Genomic DNA, 21,110 nt, shown 5'->3' with positions numbered 1-21,110 from the left:
TTTCAGATCCTGCCACTGCACCTCTATTGGGTTCAAGTCAGGACTTTGACTACTTAGCGGGACTTAGCGGTTAGTGCTCTTACTGGATCATCATTGGTAGTGCTGCGTTAAGCTGAACTGGTCATGGTCTGGTGATGACTGTCTCAAGCCTGCCCTCATGGCTGCGTTGGCCTCTGCCTCTGTCTCCCTTAGCTATGCTGCCGTAGCCTTATTCTGCCAGGGGTTTCCTTATCGCAAGCAGGCACCTCTGTCTCTTCTGCTCTGCTTGCTAATCTACTATTTGAACCTCCTAACAATGTTTTTTTTTTTTCGTCTTCCTCGGCTCTGGGCACCTGTCCGGACTTCTAGCTCAAGTTTGCTAAGCACCCCCCTGGCCCGGAGCTCCAGCCCTAGACCAGCTAGACCAGCTGGGCACCCCCGCCTCCTGCTACTGTTGATTCTGCTGTAGCACCAAGCCTGTCCCCCTGTCTGACCCTGCCACCCATTGGTGTTCCTGCCCATCTCTCTATGTGACCGGAGTCATCTTTGCTTGGACTTAATTAATACTGGATTGGCTGTTTATGTATTATAATTTAATCTGTTTTTATGTAAGCCATTTCCTAACAAACCGGTGCCTGCCTGCGGCAGATGGGTTCCCCCTCTGAGTCCGGTTCTGCCCAAGATTTCTTCCTGTTATCAGTCAGGGAGTTTTTCCTTGCCACTGTTGCCCTAGGCTTACTCTTTGGGGGCCGGTTCTCTGTAAAGCTGCTTTGAGACAAAGCTCCTTTGTTAAAAGCACTATACAAATAAAAATTGATTGATTGATTGATTGTACACCGCTCCAAAACTTTCACTTAGTTTCTTTTCAGCCTTTCAAATATGTTCTTGCTTCTGTGTTTTGGATCGTTGTTTTGCTGCGTGACCCAGTTATGCTTCAGTTTCAGCTTACGAACAGATGACTGGACATTCTTATTAAGAGCTTTCTGTTACAGAGCAGAGCATCCCCGCACCATCACACTACCACCACCATGTTTTACTGTTGGTATGACATTCTTACTGTGAAATGCTGTATCTGCTTTATGCCAGACATAATGCACTTTTGACACATCTGTCTATTGAACATTATCCCAAAATATTTCAGGATCATCTAAGTGCTTTTTTTGCAAATGTGAGATGAGCAAGTATGTTTCTCATGGTTAGCAGTGGTTTCCGCCTTGCTTCTCTCCCATGAATCCCTATTTTGCCCTGTCTCTTTCTTATTGTGTAATGAAAACTGACCTTAACTGAGGCTAGAGAGGCCTGCATTTCTTTGAATGTGCTACTTGGATCATTTGTGGCTTCCAGAAAGAGGTGTCTCTGCGGCTTTGGAAAACTTTTGGCAATCAATCAAGGCTGGTTGTGTTCACTCAGCTGAATCTAATTATTAATTTAATTTGGTTAATTGGGTGATTGAGCAACTAAGGGACAATTAATTTGAATCAAATAATTTTTTTTATGTTTTTGGGTTTCCTCAGTTTCCCTTTGTCTAATATTGCATTTTGTATGAGGATCAGAAATCATACTGTGAGACAAATATGCAATAATATAGGAAATCAGGAAGGGGGCAAATACTTTTTTATGCCACTGTGTATGTGTGTGTGTGTGTGTGTGTGTGTATACACAGAAAAGTTGCATACTCTTTGTAACTGGTGCCATTACATATTGTCTGGAAAAATAAACATTTAATTGAAACTTTTTGTGTCTCAAATCATAGAAAACAATATTGAGAATTAAATCAATTTGGATTTTTTTCATTAATGAAAGGTGAGGGCCAGCGGAATCACAATGCAGCGAAACATGACAAAAACATCAATGAATACCCATGCTAGTATAGTTCTGAATACTAAAAAAACTTTATTTTTAGCATTGTAAAAAATATATAATTCTGGATGCCTGATCATAGTCTTTTTCCATTGGCCAACAAAATGTTAATTTTCTTTGGGGGGAGAAAAAAGACAACAACTGATTGAGTTCACTTGCAGAAGGTCACAGGTCATCTCCAGAGAAGTTGTGTTGGTCAAAGGGGCAGACAAAGTGGGTGTGGTGGTCAGGTTGCCTTGGCATGCATTCTCAATTCTGTATGCAGTGCCACAAAAGGATAATTTAAAAAAATGTATAATTTATTTTAGCAGGGATGTTACATCAAATCAAATAATTTAAAAATCACATCAAATGTACAATGTTCACAGAGGACGTCCCTCTCCAGCAGAGGGTACAGCCATAAAATTGACAAACAGAAAATATTACTATTTTATTTTTGCACGTTTTGTTTAATTTTTTATTTTGTGCACACATTAAACTGACAAACTTTGGTAGGTCAGCAACTGGAGAAATTAGCAGGAAAAACTACTTGCAGAAGGACAGGATGAGTTTCTTGTATTTTACATAAAAATGAGTCCATCAGCAGACTACATGTAGGCATGGAGGTATTGGGGGAATAATCCTGGCCTTTAAGGACATGCAAGATTAAAGCTGTTCTTGCAGCTTCATGGGATTGGAGGAGGTTTCAGGGGCAGGGCTTTGTGTGCATGACATCACCAGCATTTTGAAAAGTCATTAGGCCAGAAGGGTACCAGGTGAGTATAGCGTTGTCTAATAAGCGCCAATGACTAGAGGATAATTAAATGCGGAGACCATTCCTGGGGTTATCTAAAAAAGAAAATGTTCTCAACGTAAGTAATCAGCAGCTCGTCTTCTCAACTCATAAATGCTTGTAAACATTCTACTATAACAACATCCTCTAAATTTACCAATAAAAAGCTGTGAAATATTTTCCTTGCAATGAGAGGTAAATTAGTCGACCTAGTTAGAAATTGCTCTGACCCGGCTTATTAACCAAATAAACCATTTTAAGATTTAAAAAAAGGAAAATGATCCTTGATCACAATGCTTGATGGAGTACTGGACATATATATTTTTAAGGTAGCCTACGTTTCGCACTGAAATTTATCCAAAATGAGAGACTACCTCAATTTGACATAAAGAGAACACAATTTTTTTTTCTTTTGAAATCTTTTTTATAAGTGGTTGTGTTGCGTGATTTGTTTCAACGAGCATTAATGTTCGCATTAGGCAGTTTGTCATAGAGATTTCAAGCGATTAATGTACATATATATTTTAATGACTATTCATAAATCTGAACTGTCTTGAGTCTATGCAATATTTAACGCAAGAATTTACTTTCTGTATATTCCTGTCACGCGTAGGTATATCGTGTAAGCGATATGACTGTTTTGTTCAGGTTCCATTATTTAAGAGCGAGCAGAACCTGAAGTTCACTTTCGTTTCTGTAGAAAGAATACTTTGACACGTCACTCGTAGTCTATAACTGTGCGCCGCTTGTGATTTTTTTCCCGGGAATGTCGGCACAGACACCCAGTTCTTTTATCATAAATAATAATAGTAACAATATAAATTAATATAATAATAGGCACAATCACCATTGTGTTACCTAATTCAACGACATATAGTGACTTAACAGACATTTATTTTAATGAAAATCTTCGAGATTTTCCTAGGCCTATGCACTTTAAGCATAGGCCTAGGCTACTTATTTATTACAATTCATTCTAGATAACTTTTTTTGACCAACATTTTATTTTACTATGTATGTAGATGTAATTGCATGTCATGTATTTACAGGATGGCTTCTTTGCCAGAAGGCTCAATTTCATTCGGAAAACCCTACATACCTGAAATTCAGGCGGATCGTCTCGCAATACCATTAGAAAAGTCACCATTCCTCTGTGTCAGCAAAGGAGAAACAGTTGAGAAGGTAAAAGGTGAGGCTACTGTTTATATATTCAAGCTTGAATTAGTGACTCATTTGATGGGTTTTATTGTGGGAATTTATTTTTATGTTAAATATGTATCTTTTTTGCTGCTATTTCAAGTGTGAGCTGCCAAAGCCGCATGTTTTGATGGTGAAGTTGAGAGTAGGCCTACTTGCCATTGCATTACATTACAAGCATTTATCAGATGCTATTATCCAGAGCGACTTACACAACTTTGCATACATTTATACAGCTGGATATATACTGAAGCAGTGCAGGTTAAGTACCTTGCTCAAGGATCCAATGGCAGTGTTCTGCCCCAGGAATCAAACCTGTGACCTGTGGGTTACAAGACCAGTACCTTACCCATTATCCTACACTTGCCATTTTATTTATTGATTTGTTTAATGTTACTATTGTTGGCAAACTATTTTCTGACCTGCTTCGCCTGGTTTAGTGTGTAGCAGCCAATTTGTTTGACTTATGAACTGTCTTTTTAGTTGAGAGGGAACTGTTGGAATCTTCATGGAGGGAAGTGGACTTCTCAGTCCAGTGAGTACACTTTCTAATTATCCTCATTTGGTTTCTTATCATTCCAGCTAGTGTGTTCCTCCTGAACATGTTGTAAATTTCTGTGGCACTGAAGCCTTAGATGCATGGTAGAAAATGAACACCAGCCACCAGCAGAATGCTGGTAACCTTTATCTGGGGCTAGGAAGTTTGTCTACTCTACCAGCCACTTTGGCAGGTATCCACCCATCACTTGGAGGTCCTGTTCCATTCTAAATACCTAGTTGTCAGTGAACAGTGAACTTGGCTTATGAATTTTGTAATGCACCAGCAACTGTGGCCAGTGGATGAAAAAGTTAGTTTCCAGCACTGCTTAGATGTTTATATAATATCGCTGTGTTCCCTCGCAACAGGGAGGCACTGGTTGATTCTGTCACTTCCTACAAGCCCAGCTGTGATTCTGTATCTGAGGCCCGGGTTCTGCTGCTAGGCCCGGTTGGGGCAGGAAAGTCCAGCTTCATCAGCTCTGTTCATTCTGTTTTCACTGGGAGGGTCACCAACCGGGCCATGGTTGGAACTGCTTCCACAAGCTTCACGCAAAAGGTAGAGCAGCAGAACAATGCAAGACATGTGAGTGAGTGAATGTCACTTAGTAATAGGCACTGATTCTGAAGTACATGTTTGTTGTCCTGCAATTTGCAATAAAGTTTCACTTCCAATGCAACCAATAGATCCCATTTGCACAAAATGTTTTTTTTGCCAATAACATCAACCCAGTCATAAGTATTTTGATGGCTTGACAGAAGCTCCTTTGACATTTTCATTTTCCACATCCACATTCAGCTGTTAGTGGAGTAGTGGGCACCGACCAAATATCACAAAGATACACAATGATGAAGATGGTGCTTTTTTCCTAAAACCCTAATCTCTCTGTCCCTCTCTGTCTTCACTCTGACTCTGTCTTTCCTCTTCCCTCCATTCTACATTCACTCTCTCACTCCCTTTCTCTCTGCCCAGTTCCAATCCTTTCCTATTCGGAGACGTGGAGAGAGTGGTGATCAGTCAACTGCCTTAGTTCTGTGTGACGCCATGGGTCTGGGAACGGGAGACATGACTGGCCTGACCCTCCATGATGTTCTGGCTGTAATCAAGGGCCACGCACCTGAGGGACACAAGGTACTCTGAAGTGAGGGGACACCTGTCTGGGAATCCTCTGGCAAAACAATGGAATATATTTATATTTAATTTAACCTTTATTTAGCCAGCAATTCCCACTGAGATACATACATTTTCTAAATTCACAGAACATTGTACAATAATAAGCATTGATTCTACATAATAAGAGAAAAGAATATCTACAGCTGAACCAAATGTTGTTCTGAATATTTTTCCAACAACTCCCTAACTGGCATTTGTATCTCCATGGCTGTCAATCAGAGTAATGAGAGGACAGTAAGCAGAGACAATGCTGAACCAGACAGGAGAGAAGATAACTTTAACAGTCAGTGGGAAGTGGAATTGTGTCCCTTCACAAGGTGTTGCTTCTCTTGGCTGTTCACCACCAGCATACAGGCTGTGAAATTGTGTCTCTGCTCTTTTTCTGTGATAGTTCAGCTCTGATCAGGCCTTGAGGGCTGAGACAGTGGGCTATGTGAAGAAGCCATCTGCCAGAGAGAAGATGCACTGTGTGGCCTTTGTGGTAGATGCCACAAAAATCGACTCCTATGGCAAAGGCATGGGCTTCACCTTCCAGCAGCTCAGACAACATATCAGTGACCTGGGTAAGCCTGAGAATTAGAACTAGTCAAGGAAAAGGCCAAGAACTGGAGAAACACTGTGAACCCAAATGACCTTTTCTGTTGACCATGTGTATGAGAACCTAGAGTGCTTTACACAGGGGTTATGTCACATCAGGAATACTGTGTATTAATGTTATGTGGGGACAAATGCAAGATAGATTGCAGGTGAAAGGCTGGGAAAGAAATATGCACACAAATGGACTCAGAATATCTGCCCTTTGTCCAGGTGTGCACCAGGTTGCATTGCTGACGCATGTGGACCAGTTGTGCCCAGAAACAGCTCATGACATCACCAAAGTGTACAGAAGCCGGCTAGTGCAGCGCACGGTAATTAACTTAATTTTGTTTCTCTCTTCTACACACTATAGTTTTATCTCTTACACCCATTAAGTAGCTTATGATCAGTCAGTATATTGTCCATTTGCATTTCCCTTATGGAAATGTAATAAACTGTAATACATTTGAAATATATAGACTTTTTGAAAAGTATTCATTTCCTAGCAATGTACTTTTTAAAAAAATATTGTGATATCGTGAAGTGGAAATAATTAGTATTTCCTATATATTTTCCCATGTATTGCAAAGGTCTGCAATATCATGGCAATATATTTTATTTCAATATTTCAGCATTTTTCATTTTTGTATAGAACACTAGTTGCTAATGGTGATATTTGTAAGTATACCAGAGTATATGGGGCTGATGTGCTGCAGTCATACTCAACTCTTGGCACTGTGTCTCTTCAGATGGAAAAGGCTGCAGCTCTGTTGGGCATGTCCATGTCCTACATCGTCCCAGTGAAGAACTACTCCTGTGAGCTGGATGTGGATGAGCACACAAACACCCTGCTGCTCTGTGCAGTCCAGCACATTCTGCAGTATGTGGAGCTGTACTTCCAGGACCTTACAGAGCCCAGAGTTTCCCAGAGTGGATTCTCAGATGCCTTATGCAGAAGCACATCGGTGGGTTTAGCTAAAACAGCATAGAACTTGGAGCAAAAGTTAAGTTTATTTATATATTAAGTTTAGTTATTATGAGTTTGTAACTCTTTGTGTAGGCCTACTAATAATTGTCATTGCGTATTATCTGAAAAAAAATAAACATTTAGTTCAAACTTTTTGAGTCTCAATAAAGAAATCATGTTGGGGATTTTATACGTATTTTTTCAATAACAAATGAACTGTTCAACAGTGGGACAGAGTGAGAGAGGGTGGTGCTATAGAGAGACTGAATTTATATTTAATATCGGCTGCCTGCTCGTGGTACCTGACAGTTCTGTTCTCTGGTCGTGGTGGGTAACATTTTCTAATGTACGACTATTGGCATTAGAGTAATCATAGGTTTATTGCGTTTATCTAAACAGTTTATATTATCTATCTTATTTTCATTATGCAACTATTAATACATGTATTCACTTTTAAACGCATTTTCAACCAACCAATCGATATATATTTATTAGTTTGTAAAACAGCGTTTCAACATGACAAATTCCCATTGGCAGTCAGGGGGGAAAAAAGGAATGTCGAAAAACGTTGAATTATAATAATTATATTATTATTCTATAAAATTATATATTATATATTATTCATCGACTCCTTTGAAATGCAATCAAGCCTGAAAAATTGCTGGGTTTATTGGACGAAACACGCAGTTAATAAATACAAACAAAAATGGTAAAAGTCCAAGTATACTCTTAACAGGCGACGCCGGCCCACTGATGGCCAGTTCTATGTCGTGTAAGCTACTATAATTATACTATTTGTAAACTACAAATAGTATAATTATAGTATAATTAAGCCAAGGATTTGCTAATTGACCTATGTCATCGACTTAATTTCAGCCAAGCTGTAGCAGCACGTACCTGGTGTTTCAAAGACTCATTTTGATCCTTAGGAGTTGGGTGATAGTTTCGAGTCTCTGAAAACGCGAGAAGCTGGCAGGCATCGTGTTCAGTTTCGATTCAAGGAAGGGCGGGGCGCAAAACAGTAACCAGAATGAAGTTCTACTTTTGCCGGTTCTAACTAACGTGGACTATAATTCACTCGACGCGTCGTTTTGTTTATAAATCAAAGAATGACGTGTACATCTAGGCACTGGGCCACCACTAGCTGGCAGAACATCTTCAATGCGCCGTTGCATGGATTCTACAAGTCTTTGAATTCTACCTGAGGGATGGAACCCCATTCTTCCAAAAGATAGCGGAGAGTGCTGTCTAACACTTTGGTCCAAAATCTCCCATATGTGTTCAAATGGGTTGAGATCTGGGGTCTCATTTATAAAAAATTTCTTAGATTTATACTTGAACTTAGTCTTAAGATCATTTCCGACGGTGTGCTTACGTTCGATTCATAAAAGATACTGAGCATAAAAATCTTGATTACGCAGGTACTAAGAAGCCCATTTAACGTACGCACCTATGATCTATAAAGCTCAAATTAACTTAAAATTGACGGCACCAGAACGTGCCTTACAATCAGCGATTTCCCCTTGTATAATGCTAGTACAAATGAGGGTTTGGTCAGGAATAACCATGGACCAAAAGAGAAAAACAAACTTTTTGGAAGACAAGATCACGGCGATGGTAGAGGAGATTGAGGACAGGCAACATATTATTCGGTGGACTGAATAGTGGGTTGACAAACAAAGCCAAACAGGTAGCTTGTTGCCGCTGCAATGAAAAAATTGTTCATAAAGCTAATGCAAAAGTTCACCACAGGCTTGGTTTTCTTTTGTCACCCATCTGATATTTAGAACATTATGACCAAAACCTGGAACATCCATGTGTGTTGCTAATTAAGTTGCATTTAATAATACGGCATTAGTTGTCTTTTGGACTGCATTTATATAGCGCTTTTATCCAAAGCGCTTTTACAATTGATGCCTCTCATTCACCAGAGCAGTTAGGGGTTAGGGGTTAGGTGTCTTGCTCAAGGACACTTCGACATGTCTAGGGCGGGGTTTGAACCGGCAACCCTCCGACTGCCAGACAATCGGTCTTACCTCCTGAGCTATGTCGCTTTTGTCATTTCAGCATGAGCAATGACAGAACACAGTGTACAGAGAAACAGAAGTTTATTCATGTAAGTCAGACAAGTACTGTACAGAGAGGACCATCAGAATGGAAGCAACCAAGATCATGGCCATGTCACTGATTCACTAGTAAATCAGGGGGACATGGACAGGGCAGTTCCCTCCCATGGTAAAATGTGTTAATTGAGTAACCATTGTAACACATAATGCACATTGAATTGCACTCATTAAATCTTAATGTCAAGCAGAATTCCTGTTTTGCTTTATTGTACTGTAGAATATATTTTGGCAGCATTTTATTATAAATAAAAAATAAGAACATTTGTTCTTAGTATAACCTGTAAGCACACTACTTACAAATGACATAAAACCTAGTGTCAGATATGGAAGTCACTGGCTAATGTTGGTGCAAATAAGGAACATGCAAGTTGGAAAATGAATGAATAAAATCTATACTGAATCAACCACTTCTGAAAAAAGCACCTAGGCCATAACACCTGACTTAAAAAAAAAAAACACGCTGTCACAAATATCAAATGGCCTACATGACAGGGAGGCAAGAGAACGATAGAGCTAATCTTCATACAACAGACCCTTCTGCAGTGTTCCAACTTGACGCATGCATCATTCTGTTAAGATGGAAATCACGCCAAACCCAAAGGGACCAGGCCATCAAACTGCAAAAGGTAGCAGAGTACGTGAAGGTGGGGATGTCTTGCGGCATTGCATGTGCCTCTAGGTTTGTGAAGGGTTTCTGTTCCGTTCCCATACTGTGCGCAGCTCACACTGAACAGCCTGTACATGGGTCAGCAGCCTTGTGGGGGAACCATTTCTGTAGATAAAAATTGAACCAAAAAAAAAAGGGGGGGGGGGGGTAGAAAAACTGGAATAAAAGCGCAGAACACAACCGGTGGGTTGTGGTGCAAATCCGAATTGTGACGCCGAATTGAACAGAGACTCAAGGCCCCCACTACTCCAAAAAAGGAGCCTATGAGGACGTATGGACACGTGTGAGTCTGCATGAGCTCCTGGCTCAGTATGAGAGCATGTGTGTACAGGCGCATGCACACGCATGCACTCAAACCCTCTTATAGCCCTCATTGACTAATTCCAGAGGCAGAAAAGATGCTGTTGGCAATCAAAATGATGGTAACACAACATTTTGGAGGCTATGACACACATTGGGCATGCTAGATGACAATGGTGTCTACAACATGATGGAAATGCTACATTCCTCTGTGGGGCGGGGCGGTTGTGGTCGGGTTTGGCGAATGCACAAGAGAAACGGTTCGAACCGGGAATGCAACAGTGGGAGTCGGAATGTCGCTAAGAGTTGACTCTTAAAACCAGACCAGAATTTACAGTGTGCTTAAAGTAGTCCACATTTATAAAGATGAAATTCAAATTCAAAATAGTAAAAAATAACAAAGCACTTTTCTTACGTTTCCTTTTTAGGACTGTACAGGATTAAAAATGATCAATAATTAGTTACATATTTCTATATGACAGAACAATGTTTATTTAATCTTTATATATAGAAAACAAAAAAAATTATTCTGAATGCAGTATCCCCTTTGTGGAAGCATATATAAGACTACAGTGATCCCACAGTTATGTGCTGTTAATATATTGCACTGCATATTTGTTTATGTCTGCTATTATATTTGTAGCTGTTTTTAATGCAGCAAAAGCAGAACACACACAGAATGACAAGCTGTGGATGACAAACAGGAAACAGACCCCCAAAGCCTGCAGCTCTCTCAGAGTGTGCTGTGCTCATACAGGTTGGCCACCAGATGTCAAACTGCACTCACTGGTAACAGGAACTATTAGTCCAGATCGGGCTAGAAGCAAACGCTCATCAGCTTTCAGTGGCAACACAGAGCTTCCCTAAATTTCACTCACCCAAGAGGAAAGCCATGCAAAATGCATTTTTACAGTGCCAATGGACTTACAGTCAAGACCTGGCGATGTCCAATTTGCAGTTGCACTGTGAAACCACTAGATGGGGCTGTGATGCCAAGTACACTGGTCTACAGAGATGTGGGTCGAACACCAAAGGTTCTCTGTTACACCCGACTAATATAACTCAGTGAGGGGCCATGGTCAATCAATTTAGGGCTTAAAAACACATAGGTGCACAGAAATGTGAGGCTTTACAGTATATCATCGACGGTTATGTGACCAGTGGGAGTTGTGTGAAGCCGCCTAAAGTGGTGAAATTAAATTCCATTTATGACTCATTTTCCCCTCCTGTTTCAAACCAGCATGTGAGATGCAGGAATAGCTGTCTGTGTGCTGGGCCAACCTGCCCCTACCCCTGCCCCCTGCCCCTTTGGCCAGCGGTTCCTGCTCTTCAGCAGAGTGAGGGGGTGGGGGGTGGGTACAAGTCTCCTGGAAAGGGAATACTGCATTGCTGTGTTGTGTTATTAATTTAGTGTTCATGAGATCCTTCTCCTCTCGCTCCCCCCCTACGTGGCTGTCCGCCGGTGCCCAAGCAGCCTGAAGGGGGAGCTCTAAGGCCCTTCTTTGGGAGAGGACGGCGTCTGGTTGCTCGTGGACGTCTTGAGGGAGCCCAGAGTCTTGCTGAACCAGGAGTTTTTGGCAGCTTGGATCTCGTTCATCAGCACTCCCCTCTGGTGCTCCAACTCCTGACGGATAAAAGGGGGAAATGATTAAAGTTACAGCCACCGGAATCGTGCCAACTCAGTTTGCTTGAAAAGGCCAAGCAGGCTACTGGTCAATATGTATGTGTCTCTGAAGATAAATAAGTAACTCCCAATACTACTTGTGTGAGTGCTATGGGAGCTTGCACAGCTGCAGCTGGGCGGGCAAGGTTAAATAGATGTGTGTGTGTGTGTGTGTGTGTGTTTGTGTGCATGCTACACTGCTGTGTGGCCGTGTGTGTATCTGTGGATGTGTGCTACACTGCTGTGTGTGTGTGTATCTGTGTTTGTGAGCTACACTGCTGTGTGTGTGTATCTGTGGATGTGTGCTACACTGCTGTGTGGCTGTGTGTGTATCTGTGGATGTGTGCTACACTGCTGTGTGGCTGTGTGTGTATCTGTGGATGTGTGCTACACTGCTGTGTGGCTGTGTGTGTATCTGTGGATGTGTGCTACACTGCTGTGTGTGTGTGTGTGTGTATCTGTGTTTCTGAGCTACACTGCTGTGTGTGTGTGTGTATCTGTGTTTCTGAGCTACACTGCTGTGTGTGTGTATCTGTGGATGTGTGCTACACTGCTGTGTGGCTGTGTGTGTATCTGTGGATGTGAGCTACACTGCTGTGTGTGTATCTGTGTTCGTGCGCTACACCACTGTGTGCTAACTGACCTGGATCTTGCACTTAGCCTCCACCAGCTGCAGCTTGGTCTGCGCCAGCTCCAGCTCCATCTCCCGCAGCTGAGCTTTGAGCGAGTCCTTCTCCTCGTCCAGGTCCGTGTCCCGGTTATCCCTGCTGACGGCTGGCAGCTGCAGAGGCCCCTCCTTACTGAAGACCTCCCGGCAGCGCTCGCACGCCATCACCTTGCTCTGCGGCACAGAGAGGGCCCCCGGTAAGCATGCGTGCCGTCAAGTAATGGGACACACTCCCCCTACTGGTGGGGAGGTGAGGTGCACAGACTCGCAGCTTATGTTTGCAATAGTTCTGGACACATGAAGTAATTTATATAGTACTGAAGCCACAGCAAGTAGCAGAGGAAGTGTCAGGGTAAAACCTGTTGCATTTACACTACAGATAAGAGAAAAATCAGCTAATTAAAAATGCAGAAAGAGTCGATTATTTAAGCTGGATTTAGATGTGTGCCTCCGCTGATAATCAGATTCAGTGTTCGTTTACACAACCAATCAAACGAGGGGGAGGACAGCAAAAGACCAATAACAAAGTAGCAAAGTGTCCTACCTTCACGATGTCCAGCTCCTCCTTAGTGGAAGCCTGCTGCTTCTCTAGCCTGGTACTGAGCTGGGAGCAGATCTGAAGCAGATAGCACCACTGTTAGCTACTGTTCTTTTCAAAGCCTTTATGCAGGTTACATATGCAACATGCGCAACCAGTAAATGCAATACATTTAGCCACATGACTGAAAAGGATTATGGCTGCAGTACAATGCACTGCATGCAAACAGTAGAAAAAATGGTTTATCAACTCATTTAAATAAGAGTAATAAATGCATAAAAAGTAGATGTGCAGCTAAACTAGAGGACCATAGAGTGTAAAGAAATGGCTGTTTGCTGTTTAAGCTTTGAAGGGCCAGCAAGCTGCGCTGCGCTCTCCTCGACCAATCATTGGACAGCTGAAGAATTACACAGAATGACAATACTGGGCAATACAGAAAAACTGAGATAAGAAGTTTTAAAAATGGCGGTTAGCACAAGGTACTGGGTGCTGAGCGCGCAGTGTCAGTGGGCAAGTCAGTAGTGACATCATAACTAGTCAGGGAAGCTCCGCCCTACCTGTTTGTACTCTGCAATGATGGCCGTCGTCTTCTTGATCTCAGACTCGGCCTTCTCCAGCTCTCTCCTGAACACCTCTTTCAGCTGGGGGGGGGGGGAGGGGGAGGGGGAGAGGAAACAGACACCACTTGTTAGAGGCAAGCTGCGGTCAGCAAAATAAACCCAGGAACTGAACACAAACAGAATAATGGACCGTTCCCGAGCAGAGAATAGCGACAGTACAGAAGACTTGACATTGAGAATCTAAAGCAGGGCTGCCAAAGCCTGTTCCTGGAGATCTACTGCAGCTTTTCACTCCAACCCTCACAAACCACACCTCACTCAACAGCTAGAGATCTCGTTGGTTTGCTAATTAGTGGAATCAGGTATGCCAAATTAAAAACTCCTCTGGAGGTGAAGGCCTTGTGCACGGTTTGGCTCCAGTACCTGTGCGGTCTCCTCCTCCTGCCTCCTCTTCTCCTCCTCTGTCTCCACCAGCCGCTGCTTGGTGTTCAGGAGCTCCTTGTTCAGAACATCTGCCTTATCTTCTGCCTGCAAGCAAAAAAATCCAGCAAACCAAATGAAATTAATTTACTGGCACGTTTTCACTAAGCATTTATCACAGTCCAATTTACAGCAGCTCCCCCCCCAGAACCCTCCCCCCTCCAAATAAAGCAAGCCAAGGGCAACAGTGGCCATGCCACTTCTGTTGGCCGCACAGACTTCTGCTATTCTCATGGCACCCTTGGCACTTGTTTTTTGTGTGTGGCTGTAGTGTGGGCTGACCTGGTCCAGGTCGTTCCTCAGCGCGATCTTGCTGGTGACCAGCTCGTGGGCCAGGTCGTCGTTCTCCTGCTCCAGACGCATGCTGGCCTCCTGCAGCCTCCGGTTCTCCCTCTGGGAAAACGGACAGACACAAACCAGGCGCTGGGGTCAACCTCTCTCTGAGCTACGCTGAAGGACAGGTGCGTTTCAGCAAAGGAGCGCAAATATGGCTCCATTTGTGTTACGCACCATTCACACGTCGGGTAAAGACATGCCGACATACCAGGAACATTTACACAGAAGACCCAAGAGGGCCGAACAGAGGGCAAGCGATGGCAACTGCTGCACGCTAACACACAGAGAACGGCCGCTTCCTGGGGTGGAACGGCTAGAGAACAGACCGGAACAGAGCAGACTGAACCCACAGTGCACACACAGCAGCGACTCACCTAGTGCTGGGTACTGTACATACCGATCGCTTACCTGTGAGCGCACAGTTGTTAGCACACAGTGTATGCAGACACCTACACACATACACAGTCACAGAGCCGAAACATGCACACCTCAATGCCGCAACAAACACACTGACATGCACACGGTGCGCCAGTTTTCTGTACACATTTCAAAACGGACAAAAAGCCATTACGCTTGGTAATGAAGATCAAAAGCATGGTTCTGTTTATTTCTGTTGTATGTAAATGGTCAGTTATGTCTTTCGAGCCGTTACGCAATAGTTGAGTTTATGAATCTAAGCAGCAAATCTGAGATTAACTCAGCGTTACTGCAGGCACTAATCCACCTGTATACTGGTTTATATCTCTTAATTTTGATAGCTGATTGTCAGTGAGCTACAGTACAACACACACAGCAAAAAAAACAAAAAAAAAACCTGTATGTCAATATGACACAGGGAGATTTTGACAAACAAGTCTGTCAAACTAACCATAATATCCGAACATTACCTAACAGCCATCTATAAAATAAATATAATTTCATTTATTCAAGTGTCATCTGTCCATCAATGCCGAAAGGCGAAGGATTACTACCAGGCATTGCCATGTTAGCGACATTCAAAACTGTCAAATAAATCTCCACACTACCTCCACCCAGTGACATACGATTATATTATGAGTGTGTCAGTCATGGTGGAATTCATTATGGGAAAATAAAACGAACCCTAAAAAGGACCAAAGATCGGAGGTAATCATGTTCGCAGGCACGTCTGGGACACTTCACACACCCGTCTCACTACACATCCTGCAGTGTGTTTCTGTGCCGTTTACTTCCAACAGCTTCTAGTTCTCACTGCTGTGAATGCCCCTCAGAACACAAACTCTTATCATCTGACCCTCTCCAGGCTCCAAGTGAAATCACATGACACCGCTTCACTTCGCAGGCACTGGCAGATGGGAGACGTGAACGAGCAAAAACACTCTGTAGGTCCTTAAAGCTCTTCTTCTGAGTTTCAATTCCAAGTCCCCTGCCCTAGTCTTAACACATCATCATCTTGCCCACGTGGATCTGGATACACAGATAAAATCCTACAGCCAGACTGATTTAAAAAATCACTTACTCATATGAAAATCAAAGAAAATCACTTTGCTCCTCTCTATACAAAATGAGTGGTTATTGTATATATTATTACACAGCTGAACAGGGGTCACTGTTGATCTAATCCATTCAGTGAATCAAACCAGCAGGAACTGTAGCCCACCAGGACCAGGGTTCAGAACCAATGGTCTGTGTGAACCATCCAAAGGTCTAGAGAGGAGGGTTTTTCAGTAACACGAGTGGACGTGAGCACTCCGAAAGTTTACGGACACAGCCCTGTGCCGGTGTGTTTAAAGGTCAAGGATCTCTTCTAAAATATAAAGACAAGGAGCCAGAACAGTGACACAACTGTTTATCCAACCGGGCTAAACAGGAACAAACCATCCACCCTGAAGCACACTCGCACGCCTTATATCAAACAAAGCGAAAATCCAAAACAACAATAAGACAAGACTATAAAAAGCAGCACAAACACTAAGGAAAACACACACAAAGCACTGGTGAACCTGGCAGAGTCGAGTAGCGCAAAGCAGGTAGGGCCTGTCTTAAACAGCGCTGCACTGGCTGCTGGGAAATGGAGGCTTACCTTCTCTCACCGCTGCCTACACAGAGCCACAACACAGGCATGCAGCTCCAAACACAACACCCACATGCACAACAGGACTGCTCACTGCCCAGGCTCCCGCACCAGTCATCCCCCTGTCACCATGGCCACCGCCCTCACATGCTGATTGGCTGAACGGTGTGGATGGGGGAGGAGCGACACGTACAGGGGTTCGAAGAGGAGCTACTGTGTAAAAGAGCTCCTAGTTAGAGTAATGCGTGGTTTCACACATTTGGATTCCAGTGAAGGTACCCTGCATGTTTCAAGGCCAGATGAACCCTAATCGGCAAACCCAGCATGATTCTTAGATCCATGAAATATAAACTTCAATATTATATAAACTTCACTGTGAGTTCTTTTAAAAGTAAAAAAATATATTTTTATTTGTCAAAACACACAAACATACAGAACAATATTAAAATAAAAGTCAGATTAAAATGACAGATTAATTGTTGACACATTATTTCAAAGTCAAACAGATTCCCAAATGAAAAATGTCTGAACTCAAACAACAACTGGATAAGGAGGTGAGAAGGACTGAGATTGAAACAATCGATGCAAAAGAACTGTATAAAATTCACCATAACAAGTCAACAGAAAAGGCAGCACGTTTCATCGTCAGTTTAAAAAACCAATATGTCTGCTTTTGTCCTCAAGAAAAAAGTACAACCAACCTTGGTACGTAAACATTGTAGCCTTAAAGACACTACTTCAGCTCAGATTACAAACAGTGAGGTATATCAGATGTATCTGAAGGCCAAATCAATCAAGCATGTCTCAGTTCAAGAGACAAAACCAAGTCAAAATAAATAAATAAAAAATAAAAAATAAAAACAACCAGGAAAAACTTCAGTACTGACTCTTTCTCCATTTTTCGATACGATGGAGGGCAAAAGTATTTGCGCTCGACTCCTAAAGCCCCTTTCACCTCTCCTCTCTGTCAGTGAGCGCCGTGATCTGGCCTGTTTCAGTGCAGCCCTCTAAACACACCTGAACTGACAGCACAAGGAGAGAGGGACACAAGGGGGCGGGCGTCACAAGCCAGCGTGTTCACTGCAGCGACACAGCCGCACAGACCGCACACACCCACCAGATCCTCAGCTCCGTGTCCTTAACCCCTTTTTGGAATGTTTTTTTTCCCAACATTCTAAGATGGAGTTCTAGAACTCCGTTGCTTTAAATGACCAATAGTGATGGTTACATCAGCACTAGAATGTTCAGTTAAATACATTCTAATGACATTTGTGATCTCACACCTTAAAGTCTTAAGTTTTGTCTCCCTACAGCAGAAGCTGAAACACTGCAATAGCTGTAATAGTTACGCTCTGTAACTGTCACAGCTCTTGAAACTCCTGATCCCAACCTGAACTTCTTGCAATTGAGAAGCAGAGGGGACAGAAGGAACACAGGAATGGAGTATCTGGTGAGTCTATAGAATCTGTGATAGCTGTGGCCACTGACGGACTGAGCTCAACACAGACACGGCACACCATTATGGAACCCTAAACACCCAGGACACACAAGTAAAAGATCTTGTCCTATCCTTTTGCAGTTCTTCTTCAGTAAAAAAAAGCACTGATCTCAAACGCAAGGTGTCAGTGTGTGCAATCTAGAGATGCGGCCTGTAGGGGGAGCCCTTACCTGGTACCTGTCGATGGGGTCCTCCTGTTGAAGCTGGCTCTCTCGCAGAGACAGATACTCCTTCTCAAACTTCTTCAGTTTCTTGGTGGGCACCTGCAGTGAGGGAGAAGGTGGAGAGTCTTCAGTATTGGGGGAAAAATCTAATCATCGTGCCAATATTATGACAATGGCTAACTATTTCCAACTAAATGGTAATGAAGCAAAAATGACTACAGTCATAACTGAAATCTTAACTAAAATGCCCCATACTCAATAAAATGAAGTTTTACATCTACAGCATTTACACTGACAACCATTTCTGTAAATCTTCATCCTGTGTCATGAGAATTGGCATTCAGAATGCGATAAAACTTAAACCTGTCATTAAAAGGCATTACACAGGAAACAAAGTTATACAGTATACCCTGACCTTTGTACTTGTGCTAGCAGCATAAATCATTCTGGAGAGGAGCATCTGCTAAATGCCAGTAAAGTCATGCAAAAAAGGAACTAATATGCACTGCAATATTTCATTCATACTCAATTTATTACATCTGCAAAACAGGAACTTCACAAAAAAGAGGACTAGGATTTCAGGTTTAGTGTATGTTTTTGATTGGCCCAGGGAGTTTCGGTGTGTGATTCAGGATATTTTAGACAGTCTGAGAAGTATTCCGATGACCTGCCAGCTTTATTATGGATAAATATCAATATTCTCTAAATATCCCTCATTGCAAGTGAACTATCCCTTTAATCAGAGTTATTAACAGACCACCAAAGCACACGTTTTATCACAGTCTTACAGTACTGTCTGTTTATTCATGCTTGAATACTAACATCATGATTATCTTTATTGAAGATATTTCTAGTATTTTCTAAAATAACTTAAAAATGCAGCACAGACTAAAAATGCAGCACAGACAGCTGTTGAAGTTCGCTTTTAAAATAGGTAAACACATTTAGTGGTGACCTGATTATGTCAAATACCCGTAACAGTATTTTATGCCTCTAATAAATGCACTTAAAGGGATGGCTTCTGATTGGCGTCCGCTGTTTCATCCGAGGATAAATGGTTATGCGTTTCCACTTTTCAGAGCTGTAGAGCTGTGACAAAACCATTCCCACCAAATGAGTGCGAAATGATCTGCTCACACGTTTAATGGCTGCTAGCACATGACACAACCATTCAGGCTCGAGGAGCAAAATAAATTCTTTGTGGAACACAAACTTCCTGCATCACAGTTAATCTGCTCAATCCTGCTGAAGACACACAAGAAACAGGCAGCAAGCAAAGGATGCTTAAGCTTTTCCTGGATAGCTGTCAAGTCTCACTAAGCCAACCATGCAACACAGTTAAGATCCTAAAATCGGATTTTGAACTTCGGAAAAAAAAAAAGAAATAATTTCACGTAATATATAACCCATATTACAGATTTATGGATCCAAGATGACTAAAACTTAGTGGTAGATTATATAATTGCCAATAAAGTTCCCTGTTTCAGGTTCTATTTTTATGATTTTCAGTTTCTCAACTTAGGGTATGATACAGTGCGTGTGATGAGTAATGATCTGGCGAGGCTCAAACTCAGGCCTTCCGGATGAGAGGCAGTGCATTAGCCACCGTGCTAAAGATGAACAGACCTCTAGCAGAGCAGTTAGGCAGCCCCACTAGCCACTGTGCTAAAGATGAACAGACCTCTAGCAGAGCAGTTAGGCAGCCCCACTAGCCACTGTGCTGAAGATGAACAGACCTCTAGCAGAGCAGTTAGGCAGCCCCACTAGCCACCGTGCTAAAGATGAACAGACCTCTAGCAGAGCAGTTAGGCAGCCCCACTAGCCACCGTGCTAAAGATGAACAGACCTCTAGCAGAGCAGTTAGGCAGCCCCACTAGCCACTGTGCTAAAGATGAACAGACCTCTAGCAGAGCAGTTAGGCAGCCCCACTAGCCACCGTGCTAAAGATGAACAGACCTCTAGCAGAGCAGTTAGGCAGCCCCACTAGCCACTGTGCTAAAGATGAACAGACCTCTAGCAGAGCAGTTAGGCAGCCCCACTAGCCACTGTGCTAAAGATGAACAGACCTCTAGCAGAGCAGTTAGGCAGCCCCACTAGCAGATCTTGTGGAATGAAGTGTCAATTATTTATCTTTCTGGTTTAATTTTAGTTCTTTTGTTTTTCACTCAAATTCTAATGTGAAGAATCTTCACCAAGGTCAAGCAGCACATTGATAGGTTTATAGTAAGTGTTTGTTTCAAAGATCCAGTGATCTTAAGGAGTCTTACTGTGGTGTATAACTCCTACCTGGGTTATGCATGTTTGTCATTGTGCATCTGAACTTACATCACATATCACTTGCAACACAGGGGATTATTTCAGTTAATTAATTCTGGGGGTGATGAAATCAACACATTGAGAAAGCCTAAATTAATACCCAGAGAGAACAATGGAACATATGCTTACTTAGTGTGATGTGGGGTCTTTCGCACCAATGACTCCCTTGGTTTAAATGTTTAATGGTTTCAATAAGTAGAGTCCTTATCAGCACACAGACAGGGACAGAGATTTTAGACTTGGTCCAGGGAGAAGACCTCGCCTTACTGCCCACTAACGTTACTCCTACAAGATGATCCCTCCAAATACCAGCCAAGCCCTGTCCCACATAGCAGCAGCCATTTGGCACACAAACATCACCGGGTGGGGTGCTGTTTCGTGATAAGATCTTCAGGACACTCAGTTAAAGGCACATGCTCAACTGGCTAATCTGATTACTTGCAGCCCTGCTGTGTCAACACTAATAACATCGATACCGCTGCACAATGTCACAAACAAAACGGATCAAACGAGCCAATATTTAGAATCCATCCCATAAACGCCATAAGCCCTTTAAATGTGTCTTGCCCTTTGTGTTGTGTCGTGTCAGCGAAAGCTCAGCCAGCAGTGTTGCTATGGCAGCAAGAGGAGTTTTTTTTTGTTGTTTTTTTTGCAGCGGCTGGCGAGATCGGGCTTACGGG

At 42.6% G+C, this 21,110-nt stretch overlaps 2 protein-coding genes across 8 annotated transcripts in view; one reads left to right on the top strand and one right to left on the bottom strand.

Moving 5' to 3' along the window:
* The first annotated feature begins 2,542 nt into the window (after positions 1 to 2,542).
* Positions 2,543 to 7,247, top strand: LOC118226616 (interferon-induced protein 44-like). Of its 3 annotated transcripts, none has more exons than XM_035416395.1 (8): positions 2,543 to 2,690; positions 3,661 to 3,800; positions 4,292 to 4,343; positions 4,715 to 4,931; positions 5,319 to 5,477; positions 5,911 to 6,082; positions 6,327 to 6,427; positions 6,845 to 7,247. In XM_035416395.1, the coding sequence occupies exons 1-8, from the start codon at positions 2,680 to 2,682 to the stop codon at positions 7,082 to 7,084; spliced, it is 1,092 nt and encodes a 363-aa protein (XP_035272286.1). In that variant the 5' UTR covers positions 2,543 to 2,679; the 3' UTR covers positions 7,085 to 7,247. The 3 variants fall into 3 exon arrangements, with proteins under 3 accessions (XP_035272286.1, XP_035272287.1, XP_035272285.1); XM_035416396.1 differs by lacking the exon at positions 2,543 to 2,690 and adding an exon at positions 2,897 to 2,940 and having other exon boundaries at positions 4,715 to 4,904; XM_035416394.1 differs by lacking the exon at positions 2,543 to 2,690 and adding an exon at positions 2,897 to 2,940.
* A 1,906-nt stretch (positions 7,248 to 9,153) lies between these two features.
* rabgap1l (RAB GTPase activating protein 1-like) overlaps positions 9,154 to 21,110 on the bottom strand; it is a 95,303-nt gene continuing 83,346 nt past the window's right edge. For 3 of the 5 annotated variants that reach the window (XM_035415773.1, XM_035415774.1, XM_035415777.1), the window contains 7 exons: positions 18,121 to 18,213; positions 14,346 to 14,456; positions 14,007 to 14,111; positions 13,581 to 13,664; positions 13,030 to 13,101; positions 12,462 to 12,659; positions 9,154 to 11,779 (listed from right to left, as the gene is read on the bottom strand). In XM_035415773.1, coding sequence (XP_035271664.1) covers positions 11,645 to 11,779; positions 12,462 to 12,659; positions 13,030 to 13,101; positions 13,581 to 13,664; positions 14,007 to 14,111; positions 14,346 to 14,456; positions 18,121 to 18,213 — 798 coding nt within the window. In that variant the 3' untranslated portion in view covers positions 9,154 to 11,644. Of the gene's footprint in view, positions 11,780 to 12,461; positions 12,660 to 13,029; positions 13,102 to 13,580; positions 13,665 to 14,006; positions 14,112 to 14,345; positions 14,457 to 15,144; positions 17,475 to 18,120; positions 18,214 to 21,110 lie in introns of those variants that run through there. The other 2 variants (XM_035415776.1, XM_035415775.1) reach the window with 2 other exon arrangements.

The sequence above is a fragment of the Anguilla anguilla genome, chromosome 4, assembly GCF_013347855.1.
Source record: "Anguilla anguilla isolate fAngAng1 chromosome 4, fAngAng1.pri, whole genome shotgun sequence".
Lineage (NCBI taxonomy): Eukaryota > Metazoa > Chordata > Actinopteri > Anguilliformes > Anguillidae > Anguilla > Anguilla anguilla.
This window is presented reverse-complemented; position numbering and strand designations above follow the sequence as displayed.

Bases quoted from the DNA above. Each gene is read 5' to 3' on its own strand.
- LOC118226616 (XM_035416394.1), top strand. From the start codon at position 2,912: ATGGAGTACTGGACATATATATTTTTAAG. The intron at 3,801-4,291 runs GTGAGGCTACTG...CTGTCTTTTTAG, and splicing joins AACAGTTGAGAAGGTAAAAG to TTGAGAGGGAACTGTTGGAA. The intron at 4,344-4,714 runs GTGAGTACACTT...CCCTCGCAACAG, and splicing joins GAAGTGGACTTCTCAGTCCA to GGAGGCACTGGTTGATTCTG.